The sequence below is a fragment of the Corapipo altera genome, unplaced genomic scaffold, assembly GCF_003945725.1.
Source record: "Corapipo altera isolate COAL_440 unplaced genomic scaffold, ASM394572v1 0, whole genome shotgun sequence".
NCBI classification, from domain to species: Eukaryota; Metazoa; Chordata; class Aves; order Passeriformes; family Pipridae; genus Corapipo; species Corapipo altera.
This window is the reverse complement of record NW_020884872.1, coordinates 50,372,411-50,397,629: the sequence shown is the minus strand read 5'-3', so window position 1 is coordinate 50,397,629 and position 25,219 is coordinate 50,372,411. Positions and strand designations below refer to the sequence as shown.

At 39.2% G+C, this 25,219-nt stretch overlaps 1 protein-coding gene across 13 annotated transcripts in view; it reads left to right on the top strand.

The window, feature by feature from the left end:
* The window catches only part of LMO7 (LIM domain 7), a 131,458-nt gene that overhangs the window by 33,495 nt on the left and 72,744 nt on the right, over positions 1–25,219 (top strand). For 12 of the 13 annotated variants that reach the window (XM_027646544.1, XM_027646518.1, XM_027646535.1 and 9 more), the window contains exons 2-4: positions 2,200–2,270; positions 5,717–5,786; positions 24,460–24,566. In XM_027646544.1, the coding sequence (XP_027502345.1) occupies positions 2,200–2,270; positions 5,717–5,786; positions 24,460–24,566 (248 nt within the window). Of the gene's footprint in view, positions 1–2,199; positions 2,271–5,716; positions 5,787–24,273; positions 24,362–24,459; positions 24,567–25,219 lie in introns of those variants that run through there. The other variant, XM_027646604.1, reaches the window with a different exon arrangement.

The window sequence follows — 25,219 nt, the reverse complement described above, 5'->3', positions numbered from 1 at the left end:
AGTTCAACTTGACTTCAGTGGCACATGCTCCTTGACTTCTCAGGAATAATTTTTGAGGACTGTAGGCCTTAGGTACATGCTGCATTTCCAAGATGTTTTGGGTTTCTTTTAAAGGAATTTCAGCTTGAAGATTGTTTGTGGATATAGAAGACATTGCAGGTTTGGGATGGGCTGAACTCTAGTTGAAGGAAACACCTTGTCATTTATTGCATGAATGACTTACCAGCAAACTCCCTATTAACCCAAACATTTGAACTGTGTAGTCCTGTAGATGTCAGTGACAGCTCCAAAATGAGAACAACTTCTGGACTCTGAGAGTTGATTGGAGTTTGAAATGTAACCATAAAGCTAGACCCCACTCCTACAGCCTTTATATACGGTACAGTTCTGCTGTATGTCATGCAAACATAAAATTTCTAACTTGCAGAATGAGGGGCATAATTTATAACCCATATTTCCTATTACCTAGGAAACATAAATATTTGTATTGAAATTTTCAGTGCTGTTTTGTTACATTGGCTAGTTTGCTCAAAAATATTATCACTGAATATACAAAATTGGAAGCAAACTACAGTATCATATTTGAGATAAGGGTAACTTTCAGATTCTGTGTTTTTTAAGTGATTATTGAAAATATTGCTATAATATAACCTCTACTTTTCTGTAAGAACAGACTGTTGTTATAGGACTGTTTTATAAAATGCAGTTCTCCCAGGGCAATCACAATCATCCTTTGTTGTTGAAAATTGCTACGTGGTTTTTTTTTTCCCCTGAATTTTGGAATTTTTCTTAGCTTGAATTGGTGTGCCATCATTCATGCTCTGTCATTATTTATTAAATCCTAGAAAAAAAACCTTAAACCCAAAAGAAAATTTTTGTAACATCTAATTTTGTCCTCAGTAGGGAGGTTGAACTTGCACCATTTGAATGAAAAAAACCCCTATGTTAAAACTAATTACTTAAATTGTAGGATTTCTGGTGTTTATATACCCTTCTTTTGCTATTTAGAAAAAAAATAATAGGGTAATAATGTAACAGATCATAGAAGAGCTACATCCTCTCCTTTGCTCTTTCTACCAAGCACAGCTCATTTGTTTCACTACTAATTTCCTTAATTACTGTGGTAACCAGTAGCTTTGCTCTGGATGCACGCAGGTTCCACAGCATGTTTAATTGTGTGCCCGTGGGCCTGCTTAGTATTGAGGACGGTCAGGGTTAGGGTTCATAAGGGAGGCTCATAATTAGCTGGTGACTGAACCTGGTGACCTCTAAGCTCAAATAAATACCCTTCCTAGTGTTTCATTTCTGTAGTCAACTGGGATAAAACCTCTCTTTTGGACTGTTTGCAGAATATTGTCTCTTTTTCTGAGCATCTTTTTCTTATTAATCCTGAACATTTGAAAGAAATCTGCCAAATTCGATTTCTTCAAGGAATGTAGGCAGAGGGAAGATCTAGTATTGACTTCAAGTGAGTATAGACTTGAGCAAGCGCTATGTTGATGCTTTTGTTTGAGAGTTAATTATTTTTTTTTAAAAACTTTGCTGAAAACATGTAGGCAATGCTTTACTTTTGGCATTGAATATCTTAAGTCTTTTATAAGATATTGTTTACTGCTTTTTCACTCTTAATATAAAAAGTAGTCTCATTAATACAGTCCTACCACTTGCCAAGCAATGAGAATTGACGTGCACGTGGTAATGCAGACTTGACGGAGTGGTTCTTTAGTCACACTGCCTTAGGTGCAAGTGGCATGAAAAAAACCCTATTAAAATACTTTGTGCCAGATATCATGAGTATACACGCTGTAACATGAAGCAGGAGATAAAAGACTTTGTCTTTCTTTTGCACTTCTGTTTGAAATTTGTTTTATGCTTTTCAGTGTAACTGGTACTGCTTTAGAAAATAAGTATTCCCACAGAATGTAGCTGAAGATTGACTTATGCTAGAGGAAACTACTTTAAGATGTTGAATATGACTTCTTTTGAGGCATAAAGAACTTTTAAATACTTATTTCTTTAGAAATTAATATAAGAAAATAATAGTATGAACTAAGTGCCGAATCAGTGGTTGTTGGCTTATTGTTTTATTTTGTTTGGGTTTTTTTTTCTGTTCTGGGTTTTTTTAGTACTCCTTAGATGCTCTTGCTAGTCCTAATTTTGTGCACGTGTCCAATTAACTCTCAATTCTTTCTCTTATAGGCAGTTACTGGGAAAAACTTTGGAACCAAAGACTTTCGAGCAGCTCTAGAAAATGGAGTCCTGTTGTGTGAGTGAGTATTGACTTGCCTATATAAAAATCCTTCAGGTTAACATCAGCTGGCCTCTTTCCTTCCTGGCCTCTGAAATTTTTTCTAAAGTACCAAAAGTATTTTGTATTAAGTAATTTTTAACTTTTTTTAATACCTGTTGTTTATCATGGGAAGTAAAAACAGCTTTTGGAGGTTCTCTTTCTAGATCTACAAATGTCCCACACACTTGTTTGTGTGAGGATGGTGCTGATCCTCTGGCCAGTTGATTGATTTTTATTGGGTATAACATCTGTGATATCACTGGGCTTTCTCTTCAGCTTGTGCAAGGTGGTTGTGGCCATGGCCGGGATTAAAGCACTTGGTTACCCCTATACCTACTGTTGCTGAGGTTTGGTTTTCTGTCCTCCATCCCCAGCCCCTGAGTGTTGGTTCTGTAAATGTTAAAAGCTACCTATGCCTAGCAGAAAACTTTACATTAAGTTTTCATTTTAAAAGTACTACACTTCAGAAGTGAACTTCACAAAATTGTAAATTAAAGATAACAGTCACGCATTTGATTTCATGTGCCTATCATTTATTGTTTTCATGGTTGCATCCAACTATCTCAATAATATTGAATCTGTTGAATGTAATTTAAAAATTTATAAAAATATAATTTAACCCCCCCCCCCCCCCCGAAATTCTGTAGGGTGATAAAAATAAACAGACTGGATCTCCAGCATAATGTAGAAATATGTTGTCATATATGTGCACATGGGGTTCGCATTTCAGTACTTTTTGGACTTACTGTTTTAAACAACAAACTCTGACCTCAGCTTGTTTTGGAGTACTTTCTGTAAGAAGCTTCCTTGTGCTTATATATTGTAGGTTTGGCAGTAATGGAACTTGTCTGGTTTCGTTGCTAGACTGAGTCAGAGGTGTAAAATGTCCACTCATCAGGTCTCATCCACATATCTGTAATTGGTTTTGTACTTACTGGAATAAGTTTCCAGGACTGGAAGTGGTGCTAATCCCTTAGTATTTTAAGGAACAGCAGGTGTAAATGTCATTAGAAAGAACACCAGTGCAAGAGAAATCTCGTTAGAGAACTACCTGGGATGCTAGAAAAAAATACAAATCTCAGAGCCACTCTAAAATCAGTTCAGCCAATCTAACATTCAGAAAATATTTACAGAGGTTCAGTTCTCTGAGCTTTTTTTCCTACGTATCGTTTTTTCCTTCTGTGAATGTTACTGTGTTTTCTGTCCCTGCCTTTATTTTTCTTTGGGCCCTTTGCCCATCCTGGCACATCTTGCAAGTTGCTTCCGAAGTTATCTTGTGATATGGGGAGTTGATTAATTTTCAATAATATTGTAGAGGTGGATGGTGTATTTTCGTTACTTACATAATTAAACATTAATGAGTGTGACTGTGGTAATAAAAATAGTTAATCCTTTTAATAAGAAGGTATTTCTTCAGGTATGTGTTTAGTGGGATTTGTATATTGTATTCAGATGTAACTTTAAAATAATGTGTTTAGGAATTGGAAGTTAACTGATACATCCTAATCCTTTGATATTTTCATTGTTGACACTTATTTGGCAAAAGAATGTGAGCCTTCATGTGCCAAATGCAAATCAGTTAAATTTATCTGTAATTAATAGTAAAGCAAGAAAAACATCCTGCAATTTCTTTGGCCGAGCAGCTTGCCTTAGGAGGCACACAACTTTCTTTAAAGCAAGATGCCTCATTATGATTCTGCTAAATAATATAGTTATTCTCCTGTTAAATTCTCCTGATAATTTTAAATTTGACATACTCGAAGTACAAAGAAGAGTGATTTTCATAGAAATTCTGTGGAAACAGAAAAGAGCAGATGGCAAAAACTTTCAGATGTCCAATTTTCACTAAAGATAATATAGTGCAAGATCTTAAATAGTTGAGACAAACTAGGAATTATGTTGCCCATTTCCTTGGTTCACCGGTGGCATGGCTAATTTAGTGTCCATGGATATACTGTCTCTGGAGATTTATTGCTTGACTTAAGCTATAGCAGATAAGACCTACACTTGCACTACATACCCCTATAGCAGTTCAGTTGGTTTGTTTGGCCTAATCAATGACCAAGTGCACATGTTGACAAAATAAAGCCTTTTACATTTTACTAGATCTCATGTGCATATATTAGAGAAAGAAATTCACTAAAGTTTTTCTGATCACATGCTACATCATGTTCTTCAGTAAAATAAATAAAAATTATGCATTTGGAAGATAAAAAGATAAAAAAGGGAAGGAACTCAAACTTTTTTTTTTAATTCCATCCCAACAGATCATTTTTTTTTGAAAAGTCATCAGGTGTATTTTGATTACTGAGTAACTTGGTATGACTGAAAAGTCTCAGGACCTGCAGATTTTTTTTTCTTTCTGTAGGCACATAAGAAATGTATCCTCCACGTCAATGTGTAGGGGTAAACTGTTCTTTGTGTTATTTTCCAATTACCTTGGCTGCTTGAGATGAAAAATACTTTTTCCCCACATGAAATTTTAAACTCCAGGTCTTGTCTCTGCATTGCTGTGGGTGATCACAAAACCTTGCTGATGCTTTGTGTTGGGTAAAGGGTCTGGCCAGACAAGCAGGGACAGGAGGGAGCAAGTAAAAAATCCTCAAAGGCAGATGAAGTCTGCAGAGTGTCCTGAGGTCTCCGTTCTCTACTGACCCTGTAGTCTCTTAGTTTGGTGAACCACAATACTTCCCTATCTCTGTGACTGAAAACCTGGATAAAAAGGTGCAAGGAATCCTGTGCCTCATCCTCACTGCAGGACAAGGTATGAATTTGGGCTTGTGTATTCAACACTGGTGTGTTAGTCTGACCTATCTTCTCAGTTTAATTACGAATTTTATATAACGAGTGATATCAGCTGCAATTGCTTCTGACTGAGACTGAAAATTACTTGTGCATGTAAATTATATGTGCCAAAAAAGATTGTTGCACACAGCATACTGGACTTGGTAGCATTATGAAAACTGAGTTTCTTTCTCACCCTCACAGGAATATTAGTGCTTTCACACTGAACTCTGAGAAGCAATATTCTGATACATTTTTGACATCTGCGTCAGAACCTTTATGTGAAGAAAATCTTTAAATAGGAAATTTGAGTCTGATTAACATCACCACTCATGTAGTAGAAACATAGATCTGTTTCTGCCTACGCCTACCCAGGCATCTTCTTTTCTTCTTTCTCAGTTTGCCATTCTGAGAAATCACTTTGTGTGTGCGTATGCAACTTGTCTCATTTTTCCTTCTAAAGTCTGTTGCTTGTCACTTCTTGGGAGTGTTAATAGGTTCAGATCTAATTCATTCAAGTCATGTTAAGTTAGGACCATATGCAAAGTATTTCTTACTAAGCATTGATGCTCATGCATGATCAAGTACAGTTGATTATGTAACAAAAAATCATTACTTTTTTTTTTTTTTTTTTTTTTTTAGTTTGATTAACAAGATCAAACCTGGCATCATTAAGAAGATCAATCGTCTGTCGACTCCAATTGCTGGCTTGGTAAGTAATGACATCAAATCTAATGTCTGGGGTATGACACCAAGTACTCTTTGTCTTTTAAGGAGCACCCTTGCTTACTGTTCTTACGTAAGAGAGAGAGGTTTTTTTTACATAAGATTTTTATCTTGAGATAAAAATCTACAAAGTTTTCAAAATTAGTTCCATTTTCATTTTTTTGTTTAAAATTGTACCATTCATACGTTGTCTTAAATCACAAAGGTTGCCTAATCTGTGATTCAGATCTGTAAATTCAATCATGCTGTCACTGTGTGAAGCTTCATCAGCCCCAGATGTATCAAGCACTGGCTTCTGTGCACGAACCTCTGTGGCATTATTTCTCTCTATTTAAAGGCCACCATCCTGTCTTATATTCACAAGCCATCAGATGTCCCTTTCTTAGGGAGTGGGCAGAATAGGAAATGTTCTGTGTAGTTAGAGAGAGTATTTTTAGAACCCATTTCACTCCACCCACAGCAAAACTTCAGTTGCATTAAAATAACTCTGATGCAAAGATCTCTCTTCAGGCTTCAGTTGAGGTATTTGCCAATGTTTTGGCTGTAAATCACATTTTTGGGGGGAGGGGGCTAGATGTATATAGTAATTTTCACAGAAAGTTTAAAAGATTTTTCTCTTTGCTCTTTAGAAAATTTGCTACCCAGGGACTGTAGGATAAGTTTTGTAGCCATTTAGCATCAGAAAACCTTTTGTGGGTAGGCAAGTTCTTTCTTCATAATTTTTTTCACTATGAAAACCTTGTTGGATATTCATGTCACTAGGGTCTAGACTATTTAGTCCTGTCACAAGAACAATTGGTCCCATATTAAAAGATCTGAGGTGAACAGGGACATATGCTTGATTCCTGTAACAAATTCAAGATCCCACCTTATGATGAACATGCAATCTCAATGTTACCTGATTTCTTGGTAGGAATAGAATGCAAAGCTTCTCTAGCTACTTTTATTTATATGTTTTAGTGTGATGAGCCAACAAAACATTGGCTTTTGCTGCTCAGCCATGTAGCTCATTGGAGAATAAGTGTAGTTAACTTGGCTGGAGGTTATAAGCTTGGGCTAAATTGCCATATATTATTGCACAAGCTGAGAATGTGCATTTCCACATCAAATGAATGTAGACAGTATTAGTTGCCTTTGTCCCAGAAAAAGCTCAGGTATTAGGCTTGCAAATAAGACTGCTGCACATTCTTTTCTTTTGAGGCATACAAAAAAGAATTCAAATGAAACCAAAATAATTCTGTGGAGGACACCATGGTTATTTAATCAGCAGTTTGATTGCCTAAATGGCTTCTGAAGTAGCCAGTAGATTGAAACCACAAAACCATAGGCTAGATTTTATTTTTGTGGTGATTTAAGTGTTGTCTTCAATCATAACTGTAAGAACTCTTGGTTTTATATGCATGGTTTTTTGTTTATTTCTAGATGCAAAAAAGTGGAGTATTCATTTGGTGTGTAGTTTATATCTTACTTGTAGTGCATTATTGTTTCAAGTTGTTTCTAGTTACTACAAGTCTTCAAAAATAAAGCAAAGGGGAGAAAAGGTGAATGATTCTTGTAAATCAAGATCACCCAGTGTTATTGTTGAAATACGACAAAGCTAGTAATTGAGAGAGCTGATGTTTTGTGTTAACCTGTAGAAAAGGTTTTACATAAATATTTCAGTTGCAGGAGATGATGATTATGAGGGCCATATTGGGGTGGGTTCAGAAGATTGTGCTTATGGTGGCAGTAGTGGGAGTCTGGTTTTCCAGACTTGAGAGGGACCTACTCAGTTATACCAGTTTTGAAAAGTCCAGCTTTCATACTGGCATATAAAACTCAAACTAAAAAATATGGGAGTTTTCACTTAAAAAAGCAGATATTGATACCTGACAGGCTCAGGATACTGTGGTTAATGAACCATAGGATTTAGAGATGGGAAGAGCTTGCTAGGGAGGCTGTAGGCTTGCTTCTCGTGTTCTGGAAGTATTTTCATTGCTTGTAGGTTGCTTCCCCTGCAAATCTGCCTTTTTTTTTTTTTTTTTTTTAATCCAGTTGGAAACTGGATTAAAGAGACAGCAGGGTTTTTTTTGTAAAGCATAAAGAGATGCTGCAACTTTTAATTTGGGTCCTGGAAATACTGTAATCTGAATATCTTCTGATCATGTTCTTTCTATAACTTCTTCATGGTCCTCTAGACTCATGTCCTGAAGTCCATTTCCAAAATATTTTACGCATTAATCACTGGGCAATTAGCATCCGTTTCTCTCTTGACTTTCCTGATTAAAAGGAAACAGACCCCCTGTGTTCTTGACAGTTTTGTGGCAGTCTGATTATCAGAAGGAAACAAATGCTTTGAAAGACATCTTGTTTCTCTTCCCGCTTCTCCCCCTCATTCCCTTTTGTTTTTTTTTCCCAGGAATTTCTTCAGTTTTGGTTTTGTTCCCTATGGAGTTAATATATTTTACTTCCATATAAGTATGTCATTTAAGCATTGTGTACACTTCAACTGCTTGACAGGTTTTTTTCAGCGGTACAGAAATACAGTATTGAATAGATGTCTTTGGTTGAATCTCCAGAAGGATTTCATTATATTTTTTATTTGATTTCATGGTTATTTTGAAAACAAATTGTCTGAGTTAAATAGTAAGTGAAAGCCTATAGGAATAATGAAATATTCAGTTTTGTATGGAATATTGTGTGCTATACCTTTTTTTTTTTTTATTAAGTTAGGATGAGGTGCTACTTTTAATGAAGGAAATGCATTATTGATTTTTTTATGTCATATTTACTTTTATGACACCTTACTTATCATAAAATCCAATAGGGGCTTTATGTTAGCAGGATTGCCTCAATTCCAAGCACATTTTAGAAAACTGAAAGTCTTAGCTTTTGTCTCTAGTTTGATTATACTGCTGCCTAGTGATTTTTCAGGTGTGAATTGCAGTGGTTCAAATATAATTATGATGGAATGGAAAAATAAATACATGTGTTTTGATGATTAAATACTCAAATGAAACTTGGCATTCAGTTAACAAAAAATGCTTAGTTGGTACCAGAAAAGTTTAAAAAATTGATTAAACTTCTCCCCAGTTTGGTATGGCGTGGGAAATCTGGGCTGTAGCTTGTGTGTGAGGGTTTGTAAGAACGCTTTGGAAAGGAGAGTTGGATCTAGGCACAACTTCATACCCAGCTAGCAACTTGTTGCTGCAGTCCCTTCTGAGGCATGTGCCTTGTGTGGTTTGGGTGAGATCTAGCCATCATCTTAGCTGTGCTTGCCTATTCATTTTTGTTCCAGTTTGGAAAAATGAACTGCTGGGGGTAAGGCAAGTCCCAGAGCAGTTGCAGGGAAGTGGTGGTCAAAAGTGGGTGACTGAGGAAATGTCCATGCATCTCTTATGGTGGTTTCCTGGACAGTGAGGTGTGCCAACTGCAGAGTGCAAAGGAGTAACTCTAGCAGTAGCTGTAGAAAGTTGCCACTTGCAGCAGGTTGATTCTTAAGAGCATATGGTAGATTTTGGAGACAATGATGTTCCCATAGGTGTCCTGAAGGGATTTAATTGGGAGGTTGCTGTTGGTTTGTTTGCTTTAATTTTGGTCATTTTTTGAAAATGCCATGTAAAACCTTTGCACTACAGTAGTTGCTGGAAAATTAAAATTTAGTTTCTGATTATGTTTCAAACTGTCTAAAATACACAACTTGTGTAAAGAGCAATACATATATTTTCCCTAGTACAGCAGAGAGACAAGCAAAGTTGTACAGAGTAGCAGTTCCTCAAGCCCTCGGGCATTTCTAGGGGATATGGGAAGGGTAACAGAAAGGTTAGAGGACTGTGGAAACTGAGATTTCATTATGAATGGTAGAAAAAGTGCAATCTGCAATTACTTAATATACTTTTCTTGGTGCATACATGTGTGAAACAGATATTCTTAAAGAAAATTACTGAGATTGATAAATCTTTCTGTGTTCAGATCCTGCAAAATGATTTTGCTTAGAGTTCTTGGGGAGTAGGGGTGGTGGGAATAAAATGAATGCTTAACAAAAGCAAACACAAAGGAAAAATGTTTTCTCAAAATATACTGAGTTTTCAGTTTGACTCCCAGCATGTAAGATGATTTGAACACAATCACATGAGGGGGAGGACTTTGTGGTTTGACAACATACTTTCCAACAAGGTTCTGCTGAGCATTTTCAGAGGTGCATCTCTGGCAGCAGCGTGCCATTGTTCCCCAGAAACCTCCTGTTTCGAACTCAGTTGGCTGAACACAAAGAATCATAAACTAGAATGAAAGTCACAAGACATTATGAGACAGTGAGAAGATGAATGAGTTATGTATAGTTTATGCAAGCTCAACATATCTGTCAGAATAACACATTGCTCGTTACTCGTGAGGAATAAGTGTACGCTCTTCAGCATGGCAGTTCTAGTTAAAATACATTTCCAACTGAGACCAGGTGGTGAAGCAAAGTCAGAGGTAAGACTCAGTATGGAGAGGGGCAGCGAGTGGAAATCTTGCTGCCATGCAATATACCAATTTGGTCTTCTAAGACCATCTATCTTTGCTTGCAGCTCCTGTGAGTAAGGTGGAAGTACTATGCTTTGCACTGTGGTTGGGAAACCTTTCCTCACATCAGAGACATGAGGGCTGTGATCATAAGACAGGGCAGAATAGAAAACTGTTGGGTTTTCAGTATTGTAAATTAAATGTCAGTAGCACTTTTGTTTCAAGTTGGTCCATGATTTTAAACAAGTCAATGTTGCCAATTCGGACTGTCTCAGTGTGAGTGCTGGATGAATATCAGCACAAAATTTTATCTTCATAAAGTTCTTCAGCTTTGGCAGAAGAGGTTTTTTGTGAATTTTTGTTTCCCTTTCACACAAGAGAATAATACTGCACATCTCTAGACAGTCCCAGGTTTGAACATGTTTGTCTGAAATACTGTAGTGTGGGATTTTTTTTTCTAGTGGGGAGTTAGGGTTCCTTTAGGGTGAAGAGTGTCTTGATGGTTTTCCATGCATGTTTTATCAAGCGTTTATTTTCCTGGTTCAACAGGAAACTTATCCTTCTGACAACTTCTACTCAAACACCATTGCTTCTCTTTAATGCAATGTGATACAACACCACGGCATCCTATAATGTGCTTATTTAATGTATCAGAAGGTATTAATACCACTTGTACTAAGAGAAAAACTTTCAACACTGTTAGATCAGTGGCTTGTACCTTCTGAACAAGGGAAGTAGGGAATGATAAAGGTAGGAGGAGAGACATATGAAAGAAAGCTATACTAAAATGAAAGGGGAGATAAAGAAAGGGGTGGAGAACATTAAAAAAATAAAAGTTTCTGTGCCTTTGTGCCTAACACTTTGCAAACTGTGGAACCACCCTGGTACTTCCTTATCTCTTGTCATCAGGGAGAGCTGGCCAAAATTTTCTTTTCTGTGGGAAAATGTTCTTGACAGGGTGGTGTTTTGGTTTTTTTTTAAATTTCTTTTTTTTCCATTTCTTTTTTTCCTTGTGTTGCAGGAGAATGGTATGCAGATGATATTTTGACTTTATTATAGGATGCTTTCAAAACAATTTTTCCCTTAAAGTCCACACTTGCATAGCTTACTTCAGTTTTATTTAGGACTTAGATACAAAGTTCCTTCTCTGGAATACTTAGAGTCAAATTGATTGTGTTTTCCACTTAAATTTAAAAAATCTGATGGTATATGAGATGCTTTAATTTGATTTAAAATTAAGTCCCTTTTTTTCAAAGCACCTCTATTTCTAAAGTTCATTCCTTTATGCTGAATATCCTCACTATTTTCTGTTGCTGTTCACCTCCTTATCTCTAATATAGCATTTATATTGGTCCATGCTTTCTGTCTTCTTGCATTATATGTATATTTAAAATAATTATTTTCTAATCTTAAACTCCTGCTCTGTGAATTTGACTAATATGGGCTACATTAGTAATATTAATAGAAGCTTGTCCGGTATGAGAAATTGAGTATAAGAAAACTTCTCCTCCTTTCCGTTCCTCATGAAGAATGAGGAATGGCAAATACACAAATACATGGACTAAGTTACATAAAAGCTGCTGCTGTTTGTTTTGCTTCACTACCAAACACCAAAAAATATGGACTTAAACCTTCTGGTTGTGCAGCAACTCACAGTGTCCAAAAAGGCTCATAAGAAATAGCCTCATAAATTTTGGTCACGATCAAACTAATGAGCTCATAAGCATTTGATGTACTCTGTTTGTTTGTCCAACTTTTTTTTTCTTTTTTTTTGGCAGTGATGAGGGAGTAATACTGAATGATGTGGAGCGCTGCTATTTCTTCTGAAAGTTTAAGTCACCTTTTTGGAGAGTAACAGAACACATAACAGCTAATGCAGTGGCTGTGGGCTCTGCCTTGAGTCCTGTCTCCATTGCCCTCTCCTGTGGCTGACCTGGGTCATGGGATTTTGATTTGTCAGTGGCCTGTACATTCAGAAGTACAGCGTGAGTGCATATGCAGCCCCGCTGCTAAGAGTGAAGCTGCCTTTCATTTTCACCTGGAAGCTGATTAGTCTGGTATTGCCTTTCATAAGGCAAGGCACAAGATGATATATGTATTTTTCTGAAAAGTTGGTAATTTCAACGTGTAAACAAAAATACAGAAGCATTATTGCCTGTTTTCTGGATGAGTATGCTGAGCAAGTTTTTGAGGATTTCAGAAAGACAAGTATTACTTGGCATAATACTTACTTACATGAGGGGAAATTCTTGTTTTGCAAGAGCAGTTGCTGTTTCTCATGACTGAACTTCAGTATGCCTAAAACTAAGAGGAAGAGGGAGAAAGTGAAAGGGGATATGGTCTGACCAAACTCCTGCCCTGCATCAAACATACTCTCCTTTGTAAGACAGTCTGTATGTTTAATGCAGGCTCAGGAGCACTTTGGATGCCAGAAATGAGGCCAGGTTCCTTTTTTATAGTAGTAGTTCTTGTTCAACATCCTTCTAATGCTACAGGTAACAAAACTTCTCAAGACTGTTATATTTTTTTTCTTGTGGAATGCAAGAGATTTGCAGGAAAAGGGAAACATTGTACTCATTTTTGAAAAGGGTAGAAAGGAGGACCCTGGGAACTTTCAATCTGTCAGTCTCATCTCTGTGCCTGGGACGATCATTGAACAGATCCTCCTGGAAGCTCTGCTAAGACACATGGAGGACAGGGAGGTGACGCAGGACAGCTGGCACAGCTTCACCAAGGACAAGTCCTCCCTGACCAACCTATTGGCCTTCTGTGATGGAGTGACCACATCAGTGGACAAGGGAAGGGCTGCAAATGTCATTTATCTGGACTTCCGTTTACTTCTCTAAAGCCTTTGACATGGTCCCTCTCAACATCCTTCTCTCTTAATTGGAGAGAGATGCATTTCATGAGTGGACTATTTGGTGGATAAGGAATTGGTTGGATAGTTGCACAGAGAGTGTAGTGGTCAGTAGGTCATGTCCAGATGGGGATTGGTGACAAGTAATGTCCCTTAGAGGTTCTTATTTGAACCAGAACTGTTTAATGTCTTCATCAATGACGCAGACAAAGGGATCAAGTGTAACCTCAGCAAGTTTGCAGATGACACGAAGCTGAGTGTTGCAGTTGACACACCTGAGGGACAGGATGCCATCCAGAGGGACCTGGACAAGGTTGAGAAGTGGACCCATGGGAACCTCATGAGTTTTAATAAGACCAAGTGCAGGATGCTGGACTTAAGTTGGTGCAACTTCACCGTATCAATACAGGATAGGAAATGAAGTGATTGAGAACAGCCCTACCAAGGAAGTCTTGGACATACGGATTAATGAAAGGCTGGATGTGATCCGGCAACGTGCGCTTGCCCAGAAAGCCATTCGTGTCCTGGGCTGCATCAGAAGTGTGACCAGCAGGACAAGGCAGGTGATTCTCTCCCTCTGCTCTTGTGAGACCCCACCTGGAGTACTGCATCCAGCTCTGGGGTCCTCAGCACCATAAGAACGTTGACCTGTTGGAGCAGGTCCAGGGGAGGGCCATGAAAACGATCATAGGGTGGAACACCTATCCTTTGAAGACAGGCTGAGAGAGTTGAAGTTACTTAGCCTGGGAAGAGAAGGCTCTGGGTTTCAATATTTAAAGAGTGCTTGTAAGAAAGATATGGACAAACTTTTCAGCAGGGCCTGTTGTGGTAGGACAAGGGGTAATGGTTTTAAACAAAAACAGTATAGGTTTAGACTAGCTATAAGGAAGATTACTATATTACCATGAGGGTGTTGATACACTGGAACAGGTTTCCCAGACAAGTGGTGGATGCCTCATCCCTGAGAACACTCAAGGTGAAGTTGGATAGGCCTCTGAGCAACCTGATCTAGTTGAAGATGTCCCTATTCACTGCAGGAGGGTTGGACTAGATTGTGTTTAAGGTCCCTTCCAACCCAAACTATTCTATGATCCTATGCTATTAGTCTGAGAAAATATTTTTCACCTGGGAATTGACACAGTATGGTATTCCAAATGTAGCCATCAAAGTATTAAGTTTCTCACTCAATGAATTTTAGTAAGATTAGTGCTACAAAAAATTCAATTGGAAATTAGTATCTGTGTTTCCACTGGCAACTGAAACTTCTGAATTTTACTTCAAATTCCTAAGCAGACATTTCTACAAGTTTGGGAACATGATGGACACTTTAACTGTGGTATGAAGAATTTTAGAAACCTGATTGTTTTGCTTAAGAAATTAAGAAAAGTCTTACATCTTATATAAGAAGTTTTTAATGTGTCAGATCTTGGAGTACTTCACAAAGAGCTATTTACCGTTGTTTCAGTTCTATACCTAAAGACAGTAGAGTGTGGTTAGTGGGAGTTTTAGTGGGACTTTCCTGAGGTTAATCATCAAGTCAGAGTAGGATAGGTGACTCTCAGTCCAGTTCTTTCATAGATTACGGTGTGAACAACAACAAAAAAACCCCCACAACCAAAAAAAAGGAAAATTAGCAAATGTCATGAGTAATGCAAGGCCTGATAGGAATGTATGTCAAATTATAAATCACTTCTGGTACTCTTTTTGCTGCCTCATGGGAAAGAGGAATGTGGTTTGTATAGAAATACTTCTGTTAGACAATTAAGAAAAAAGAGTTGTGTGCTAGAAAGGAAGTATGGTTATTAATAGTTGGAGATGACATTGTTCTGTATGTTTCAATGCCTGATAGTGGGAGTATGTAATCTGGGCAGCAGTTTGCTGATGTTTTGTGCCCTTCTGCTTGAAAACATATGGTACCTTTCAGCCTTGGTTCTGAATTTCCTTTAATTGTTTTCTGTTGCTGCCTAAACACTTTGAAATGTAGGGTGTGGGGAAAGAGAAGGTTGATGTAAACTCTTTGTGACATTTTTAGTAGCTGCTCAAGACATCGATTAGGGAGAATGAAACCCAGACTCGGGGTTGAACTTGACAGATTTTAGGTGAGTGATGATGAAGTGAAATGTATCTAGAAGACATTAGTAGGGAGAAATTGTATGGGCGCGGACACCAAGAAATGGTGGTTCAGCTACACACCCTGGCCTCTTGTCAGGGGACAGTAAGTGCTGGTTGATCTCTGTGAATCAAAAGCAGTATTTTGGGATGCTTTAAATGAGATGAAGTCTTCCGAACTGCTGCTTACAGTGTTTTACTGAGATGATATGTCAAAATCCTAATTAATTAATTAATTTTAAAAAATCTTGTCAACTAACTGTAAAATAATGATTAGCAGCGACAACTTTCTAATATGGAAAATTTTCATCCCTCCTCCTACTCTAAAGCAAAGCTCTGAAAAAGTATGACCCTTTTTTACTCAACTTGCCAGCACTTAACAAAATACATAACTATGGTTGCCAAATAAACTGCAAATAATTTCCATTTATCAACTCAATCAGCTGTAGTCTGTGGTATGCTCTGTCATTGGTGTGCTATTTTTATTTTCTTAAGTAACTGATGACTGTTTCTGTGTTTGTAAAGAAACATTCCTTCCGAACTGGAAAAAAGAAGTCAACCACGTAGGAAAAGTACACACCTTAACTCATATGTGTGACATTCATAATCTGATTTCTCCTGCCTTTGCCACGGAAGTGTGGATTTGAGATTTCTGCGGCAGTCAGTGTTTATTTGTGTTAAGTCTTCGTAAACTGGACACTAGAGTACGTTCACCCCCCCCCCCCCCCCGCTTGTCAGATATTTATCAGTGTGCAGTGCTTAAAATTCATGGCAGTTTTCAAAGAAATATATGTTAATTGCAGCAGTGATAACTTTTTCTGTGTTATCAGTGGTGGAGCTGTACAGCTATGCTATTTACCCCTCTGTTTGGTACAGAATCCTCATACCACATTTTTTAACGCCTGTCTGAACACCTCCACGCCCATGTGCCTGCTGAATCACCCTCCTCCAGTGATGTATGTGAAAGAACTATTAAGTACGATGCCAACATCAAATGCTGCCAAATGCAGGGTGCTGAGCTGCTGCTTTCTGCAGGGCAGAAAAGCTTGCTTTCTGCAGGTCATGAGGATGGAGAGGGACATGAGAAAACCTGGCACTGATGCAGGAGTTCAGGTGGGCTGCAAGGCAGGTCATCTCCAAACCCACTTATTGATCTGGGATGCTGGGAAAGCTTCTCCCCTGCATAGGATAACCCCATGTAGGGCAGCAAGCATTAAATACAGTACTAGGATGATACTCCCTTTAAGAAAAAAGATGTCTGGCTCTTGAAGAAAGCAAAGTTAGAAGAAACTTCCAAATTTTCTCCTGGGAAGACTGAAATACTAAATGATAGACTAGAAATCAGGGGCTACTAGAACTGAGGATCTGAGGCTCTGTTTCAAGCCCTGTCTATAGAGGGGCTGAATTTCATCTATATCGAATTGTTAACCTCTGTGAGCAAAACAAAAAACGTATGTATACAAATTAAAAAAAGGGGGTGGAGGAAGAAAGCAAGCTCTACCAAAACTTTGTGTTTCAAGAACAAGAAGTCTTTGCTTTTATTACTCATTAGGCTTCAAGGGAGTTTCACCTTTAAGTGGATTACTGTCATTCCAGTTCTGTGTAGTAGGGCGACTTGGCACTGGAGTATTTAACACTCTCCGCTTGCAAAGTCTGTTTTGTATAAACTGTTCGGGGTGTAAGGCACATCACTTGATTTTTTTTTTCTGTTTTTTTTCCTTGACTTTGACTGGAATGTAACTAGCTAGTGGGAAAGCTAAGGCTTGTCTAAACAAGGAAGTAGCCCAGGATGCTTCTTCCATACTGGCTTTCCAAAGCTGTGCTTTCTTTACAGTAAGAATGCCTGCAAGTGGGTAAGCTCTATTAACTAGACATGTCCGCCAATGTTCTGCACTTTTGCCCTTCTCCATTGCAACTGAACTTTTTTGGCAGTAGTGACATCCCAGAAACACACCTGTGGTTTACAACCTGATCACTCTCTTATCAATAAAAACTCACTTGGTACACATTGTTGCCTTAATATATGGCTGTAACGTCATAGTGAACGTTATGCTGTAGCATGGTTAGAGATATGGGCCTGGGAGGGTTTTTGAGTCATTGAGGACAGTTGACCCTTTCTTGTGTAAAGCACCTCAAAAGCTGTCAATTCAAAAGTCCTGTTTAAAAAGAAAAACCAACAACCCACATTAATTTATGTTGTGTGTTTTCCTTAATCCAGTTATTCCTGTTGCAAAGAAACTGTGGAGCTCAGTGCTGGAAGAGGTTGCAGGTAATGAGGTGGGCTGGGCTGAGATGTCTTCTGCTGGCAATTACACATGGTGGTGGACAGTGCCAGGAGCTGAGTAACGAATTCTGGGGAAGATCCTTCAATATACACCTATGTCTTATAGAGGTCCATGCAGCTGCAGTCATTGCAGGTGGAATTGGGGTTTGGGGGACAGATGGACCTTTTTGTCCAAAACCAAAATGATTCTTTACCTAAGGCTGCTTCAAAATGTGGTTTCCGTAATGACTGAACCCTGAGACTCTCAAGTTGCAATGGAGGGGGAATGTGCGTCTTCCTAGTTGATCTACAGTTATTGATTCTTACGTCACCAGGGTAACGGGAAAGTTTGTGCAAAAGTTTCATTCCTTCATTCTCGCAGCAGGAGCACCTGCTTTTTGACAGGAAAGCTGGAAGTGAATCATTGAAGATTTAGTATCTGTAATCATGTATAGAGCTAGGGCAGGGAATCCCTGTGTCAAAGATCACAGTAATTTATTATTTTACCCATTGTGGAAAAACAAGGAAGGGCGCGCAGAGGGGAGTGGCAAAGCAATTAGTACGGTTTCTGATCTTTGGCCAACACAGTGCTCTGTGCACTCTGTTATAGGTGGGATAATTTACTGAACAGAAGCCCTGAGGTCACTTTAAGTCAAATTATGTCTGCAGGATGATTGTTTTAATTACTATTTTTAGTTTGGGGCCCAAAAAGGGAGGAAAAAAGCAGTTTAGGTATTCTATCCACTTCTTCTGCTTTCAGTTGAAGGTTTTTTGAACCTGCTAGCCTTTAGAGAAGTACAGAGAGCTGTACAAGCTGGGATCACAATCTGCAGATGGGATGAGTGGGTGATGGGCACCAAGCATCTTGACATGCAAGACCAAGGAGGTAATGGGGAGTTCCTGGCTCCCAGGCCTGTGGTCATACCACATGGTTGATGTTCAGGCCTATTCCCTCCTATCCTCTCACCCCTTCTGCCACCACCTGCAAGCGCAGCCAGAGCTAATGACCGAAACGTACCTCCAAGGAAGAGCAAGTTACCTAACTTGTTCAACTAGCTCCTGCTGTAGGTTTCTTTCCTTTTACCCCACCTCTGAATACAAACAATGCGTGGCTGTGCAGTGATGCTGCTGCAAAATGTAGCTCTAAAATCTGTATTAAACTGACTTGAGCCAGCTTGAGTGGTCACTATGATGCTGTGTCTATGAAAAACATTTTCTACTTTGAAAAAATAGCAATTTTTTAGAATGGAAATAGCCCTTACTTAAGGGAATGAGGATGCCAATAAAGAGGGTTTGTCATGAATGCAGAGCTGAGGGACACACTGTAAGCTTTCAAGATGACTCCAAGTCTTCATAAATGCAATACTAAGAAAAATGTTTGTTAAATATGATCTATTCATTGATTTTCAGAATTCTGTGGCCAAAAAATGCATCAGTTTCTCTTTCAAAATGTCAAAAGTGTTTGTTGCTAGGCACTATAGATACTTGGTGGGGTTTTTTGTTTGTTTGTTTTTTTTTTTTCCTGAAGCCTGGAAATTGAAAACAACTTTTAGCACCAAGTCATGGTCTGGATGATGCTGTAATACTTTCATGCAAATGTGCTTCATAGTCCTGTAAGCATAAGGTGCCATTCCCTTCTTACTCTGGGAAAAAACCACAAACCTTAAAATCCAGACCCCCTTCCTCCCCCCTGGAAAACCCACCAACCTTACCCTCCCCCACAAAACACACCATCCTAGAGCTTGAATAGCAGTATAATAGAAATAAGGGCTTTGACTGAAACAGTGAGTATTTGCATCAGAATAGGAGACAACCTGGAGGACTGTCTTCATCTATTAACCAATGCAGCCAGGAAAAACAGAAAAACACCATATTAATCAAACTGTTTTTTGCCTAGTTGCCAAGTGACTTGAAAGATGTGCCATAACTTGTATGCCTACGAGATTCTGTGTTTTGGTGTATATGTAGGGCTTCAGAGAAACAGTTAACTAGGGAGAAGACAGGCTTACCACACAACATGACTGCACTCTAAAGAAAGCGAATGTATTTACACACTTGTTTAAATTAATATTCCTGTCTCACACAGATAATCATGATAATGAAGGATTTATTTTTAATAAAATTGCAGCTCAAATACACAAGCCAAATTTAGTGTGATGTTGTGCTGCATGTAAGTAGTCAAAATAAGATGGTATATATGTGGAAACCTCTTTTAATTACCTTTTATTTCATGCTCTTTGACATTGGACATTTTTAAAATTCTTTTTCTGTTTTACACACTGTATGTCCCTTCTCAGGTTGATGGGTTTGGTTGGGTTTTTTTTTTCCTTACTTAGGGTCAACTCTTTTTGATCCTTTTTGCATATTTGCTTTTTTCTTTTCTCTCACTTTCCTGTTCTCATGCTAATTCTTTTTTTCTGCATTTTAGAAGCACTCTTTTTCCTCTGTTTTTCTAGGTGTTGAGGAACCTATGTACTTCCCCACCACCAGCACCTCACCAGTGCTCTTTCTTTTCAAGTTCTTGCCACAGTGACATACATTAGGAGCTGATTACAGGCGCAACACAGAAAAAATACCCCTGCCTTGATTTTTACTCTTTAAAAATAGTTATTTTTTAAAGGAAGATGTCTATATTCTTGTGTATTCCCATACAGTGACTGGCTTCTTTCTTCTTTGAAGTCTGGAGGATAGTGACAGGAATGAAGAGCCCTTCAATGGCAGCTCTGCTCTTCCCATCCCATTCACCTGCTGGAGGAGCAGAGCTCCGGTGCAGCCCCCTAGCCCCCTGCCTAGGAGCAGAAGCAGCACTGAGGACCAGCAAGGATGGACAGGAAAGACTTTGCTCTTTCCTCTCCTCATGTCCATGAGGTTGCACAAGTGAGAAAGGCTCCTGCTCTACTAGGACGCTGGAAGGAGGATGTGGACCACAGACTCATTTTCAATATTGACGTGACATCCTGGCTCCTTTTCAGCATTGGTTAGAGGGAGATGCTTTAGAAATGGGCAGAGGGAAGGTTTTGTGCCTGGTGATGCCCCATGGGGACCAGAAAGGCAGGCGCACAGCTGAAAGTGTGTGGTATTGTTTGTCATCTCCCCAAACAGCAGTATTTAAATGCCTGCTCGTGGATGACCTGCTTCCCACTGGCAGCTCCGTCTCCCGTATTATGACTTTGCAGAGCTTTTGGGTGCGGTTCACTTTGAAGTTTGAGGCAAAAATGAGATACTGAGCTGTAATAGTTCTACCTAGTCAACGTTCTATGTGGTGCATTTACTATAAGTGTGTAGAGCATGTGGGAAACTCAAGTCGTGCTGGGAACATCTGAAATGCTCTGCTGTTTCATCATGCACACCGTTTGGGGGAAAAAACAGCCCTTCCCACAGTCTCATTCCAACCTCCCCCACTCCCTCTCACTAAAACACTTAGAAGTAGTAATAGCATACCAGAAATGAATTACACTTGAATTTTGTGGTTTAGACTTCAGGCTTTATTTTTGTTGTGATGTAAAACCTGTAATTCTACGATGCTTATTCCAACTTCGGATACTCAGGGAAATGCACAGATCAAGCTCTGTTAATAACATGAACAAAAATGAACTAAATGATTTTATCCCTGTTAGTTCAGGAGCTTTCTCTATTAATGGTCAGAACCTTATGTTTTCTTCAAAAATATACTTGATCTGCTTGATGATGAATCACTGCTTTTGGACTGGGTAGCTCTTCTCTCCCCTTCCGGTTTTGCTTTTCTTGTGCTCATAAGTGACACTAGTATTGCCTCTTGTGCTCCATTGTATTGGTATAATGGAATCAAATTCTCCAGTTTTTCATTGTATTAAGTCCCTTATCTTCCCTCATCATCATAATCATTTTTCTTTGCAACTCTGCTAATTTGAATCTGTCTTAAATTTAAATGGTCTGCCCTCGCTTACAGAGACTGGGAACATCTTGGTGGCAGAGGAGAGTGCTGGACACAAGTATGAATCTTTCTTCCTCAAGCACATCACTTCGATGACTTTCAGCACCTGAAGATAGCTCTGGTGTATTGTGCTTCTCCAGGCTTTTGAGTTCTGAATGTTTAAAAAAGAACCATTTTTGTTAAGTTTGGTGAGATTCAGATTGCAGTATACCCTTTGAAGCTGAAACGGTAGTGACCATTAATCTCATTAAAGTACAGTTACATTGGTAAAAGGCATAGTGTAATGGCTTCTATATTTGAGTGCATTAATCACTGAAAAGTATTCCTGTTTACATTTCTAATGATATATCTAATTGTAAGGTTGATAACTTGTCATTTTTTTCTACTTATTTCTGTGGTGCTATTTAAGATTCATCTTCACATTCATTATTCTGGTAGAGTTTAAAATGGCTGCTAGCTATTTTGAGACCTGTAGCTTTGCTGATTTACTACAATGATTAGGGACAGTCAAGAATAACTTGGCAAGGATGGTGTTTAGAAGTGCTGATCTGTTTAAACGATTCCTTTTTGTGTCAATATCCAAACCTGAGCAACAACCACTTGTGTGTCATCTCTGTATGCTCTGAGGGTCATTTCCAGGCTCTGACTGGAGAAGAGCTGGTGTTGGGGCAGTAACTTACGAGATGGCAGGTGCGATCAAATTTCTGGCTTGGGAGCTGGTGGAAGGGAGATTCTGAACCATGTTTTATCCTGCATGTGAGTGCCGTGACCAGCTGTGTTCTGCCTCCCATGTTATCTCCCCCTGCCTCTGACCCCATTTCTGAAGGTCTTGACTCCTCTCAGTGATGATGTTCTCAGGCTGTAAGTGTGATTTATCAGGAGGTTGATGTTGATAGGTTTAGTTGCTGAGACACCTTCAAAATTAATTCTCTCATGTGCCAACAAGCATCCACTGATGAGCAACTCCTCTGCTTTGTTTTCATTGCTCTCAGGGTGTAGGCAGCATCTATTTCTCTAAGTCTGACTCTTCTTCCTTGTTTACCTGCACACTATGCTCATTTTCTGCACTTAACTAGTTGACATAACCCATTGGTTTGGGAGTTTGCTCTGAGTTTTGGCTAGAGGTCAGATCAATCAGACCATGTTGCCTTCACTGGTGTTGGTGTCACTTCAGTTCATTGCCTTGCAGCTGTTCATTCCTTCTGCTCTGCTGCTTTCTTCTTGCGCTTTACCTGCCAGTTTCTTGGACTCCCTAGATCCCTTAACACTGACCTAATAGTTGTTGTTTAATAAGTAGCTTCTCTTCTTGTACTGGGACTGTAGCCTGTGGCCTCTTCCATGCAGACGAAATGATGCCTTTTCAAGTCCTTGGGGTTTTGGTACTAATATGACACTCAAATATTAAGGGAATAAAGTTGACACATCTCACCAGCTTTCCCCATGTGGCATGAAAAGGAGAAAAGGGGCATTGCATGGAAAGGAAAAGTAAATGCCCCTTCTGAGACTGCACCCCACAGCATGAAATGCTACCTTGCCCACATGTGCAGGCAGCCCTCTGGGCACTGCAGGTCCTAGTGCACAGGCAGAGGTGAGGTTGCCTGTCCTCCATCCTTCCCAGCCCTCTCCTCTCACCTACCACCACATCATGTGTCCCATCACTGTCATAGTGTTGCATCCCCCTGCAGCAGAGCAGCCCCCACCATGGCACATCACGCATCAGGCTTTGGGGCATAACCTTCATGCTGTGAGATACTTGGGACCTTTCAGATGTGGTAACACAGAGCCCGCAACCTGCATGGGGAATAGCTTGTTCAAATATTTTCCTTGAATGAAACCATGTTTACAGACTGATAAGGAATACTAGAATCCCAGGGACCTTCAAAACAGAAGGTTGTGGGGATTCTTAGGTTTGGTTTACTTTCTGAAGTCTCTATTAGAAGCAGCTCTTGTTTTCTTTGTAGATTTTTTTTTTTTAAATAAATACCTAATGAAGGAATAATTGTTACATCTTGTGATTGTGTCAAAAAAAAAAAAAAAAAAGAAGTTTAAAGTGTATTAAATTGTTAAAGCAGAGCTTTTCCACACTGGGAGACTCTGATCCCACTACCTTGACTTACAAACCCTTAATGGCAGGGCTGTGCACAGCTTATGAATTAAGTAACTTTGTGTACCTTTTCCTTTGGCTTCCAGCTGAAGGGAGCAAGTGCGCAAGAGGGCACATTCTTTTGTTGTTGATAGCATTCCGCCTTAACGAGAAGGAATTTCTTGCTTATTGCCTATTGTTTATGAAGTGGAAAGGGAACACAAGTTGTATAATATCTATATATATCGTTGGAATAATTATTTTTTAACATTTCCCTTGGCGAGTCAGTTGATCCTGGAGCAGGTGCAGGGAGTGGGTGCTGCACCTATATTTTGTTATAGACTGGTGTGAGGTTGGGGCCGGGGAGAGTGGGGGGGGCAGGGGGAGGGAGTGCGGGAAGGGGAGGAACTCCAAGGAGAGAAAAAAACCCGCAAGTAAAGCAGCAGCAGTCCTGAATACAGTTTGGTTTCTGTCTCTCTGGAGCTTTGCTCAGCAACCAAACCCAGACTCCAGGTGCAGTGTTCCCTCATCAGTCTGTGAGCATAGAAACGGCATGTCCCTCCTCTTCTCCCTTCCCTGCCAAGAGTTTCTGGGTGGTGAATGTCAGTAGCTGGAGTTATTTTTAAAGGCAAGAGGTGAGGCTTGTCGTGCAAAGCTAGGAAGAGGGCGTTTGTTTGCTGAGCAGAGCTGACATCAAAGTGGAGATTGCTGCCTACTGGCTCACCACTGCCTTATGCCAGGTAATCTTTAACATACCCCTCAGTCCCCGAGATCGCAGCCCAGCCTGCCTGTGTGTCTGTGAAACGACCAGCGTTTATGATCCAGAAGGTTGCTTTTTCAGTATTATTTACGTGAGCTGGACTTTGACATTTAAAGGCTCGCACTAATCATCTTGCAAAACCTGCTTAGTGCTTTTAACTAAGCAACTGCTTTCTACTTCTCTTTTCAGGATAATATAAATGTTTTTCTGAAGGCGTGCGAAAATATTGGACTGAAAGAAGCTCAGCTTTTTCACCCAGGAGATCTTCAGGATTTGTCCAATCGAGTTACAGTCAAGTGAGTTTTGTGGTTTTATTTTCTCCTTTCCCTCCTCCCTCTAAGGTCTTTCATGGTCTTTTTTTTTTTTTTTTAAATTTGCCTATGGAAAATTCTTCTTTTAATCTGGTATGAGCAGTTCTGAATACTGTGGTGAGGGTTTAAGCCTTGTTAACACTAGTAGATAAGACTTGCAAAAGTGTTATTTAAAAAATGAAGTATTATTATAATACTTACCTTAGAAGCAAACTAGTTATTTATGAATATTTACAACATTTAATATGAGATGGAAACTGTTCAGGTTATTTTGGACTTGGAGCAAAATTAACTGTTAAATGATATGGAAAACATCACTTCTCTATATGTTTTGTGATTACTGATGTAAAGTCTGAGAGGCTGAGGTGGTACTTCTCATACTTATCCATATGGATTTGGGGCTAGGTACGGTGTTCCTAAAGGATCGCTGGTCTTTCCACTCCAAATATTAATCAGATGTTTGTCACCATATGCCATGTCCTGTCAAGGGGGGTGTGTGTGCGTGTGTGTAGAAACTAAGTACTGAATTGCACACAGGCTAACTGTCATGTTTATGGAGAAGAGTTTTTCTGTGAAATAGCAGTGGTTTGGTTCTGAAATATAATTAGTGGATTCTCATATTTCAGGACTGCTGTGTC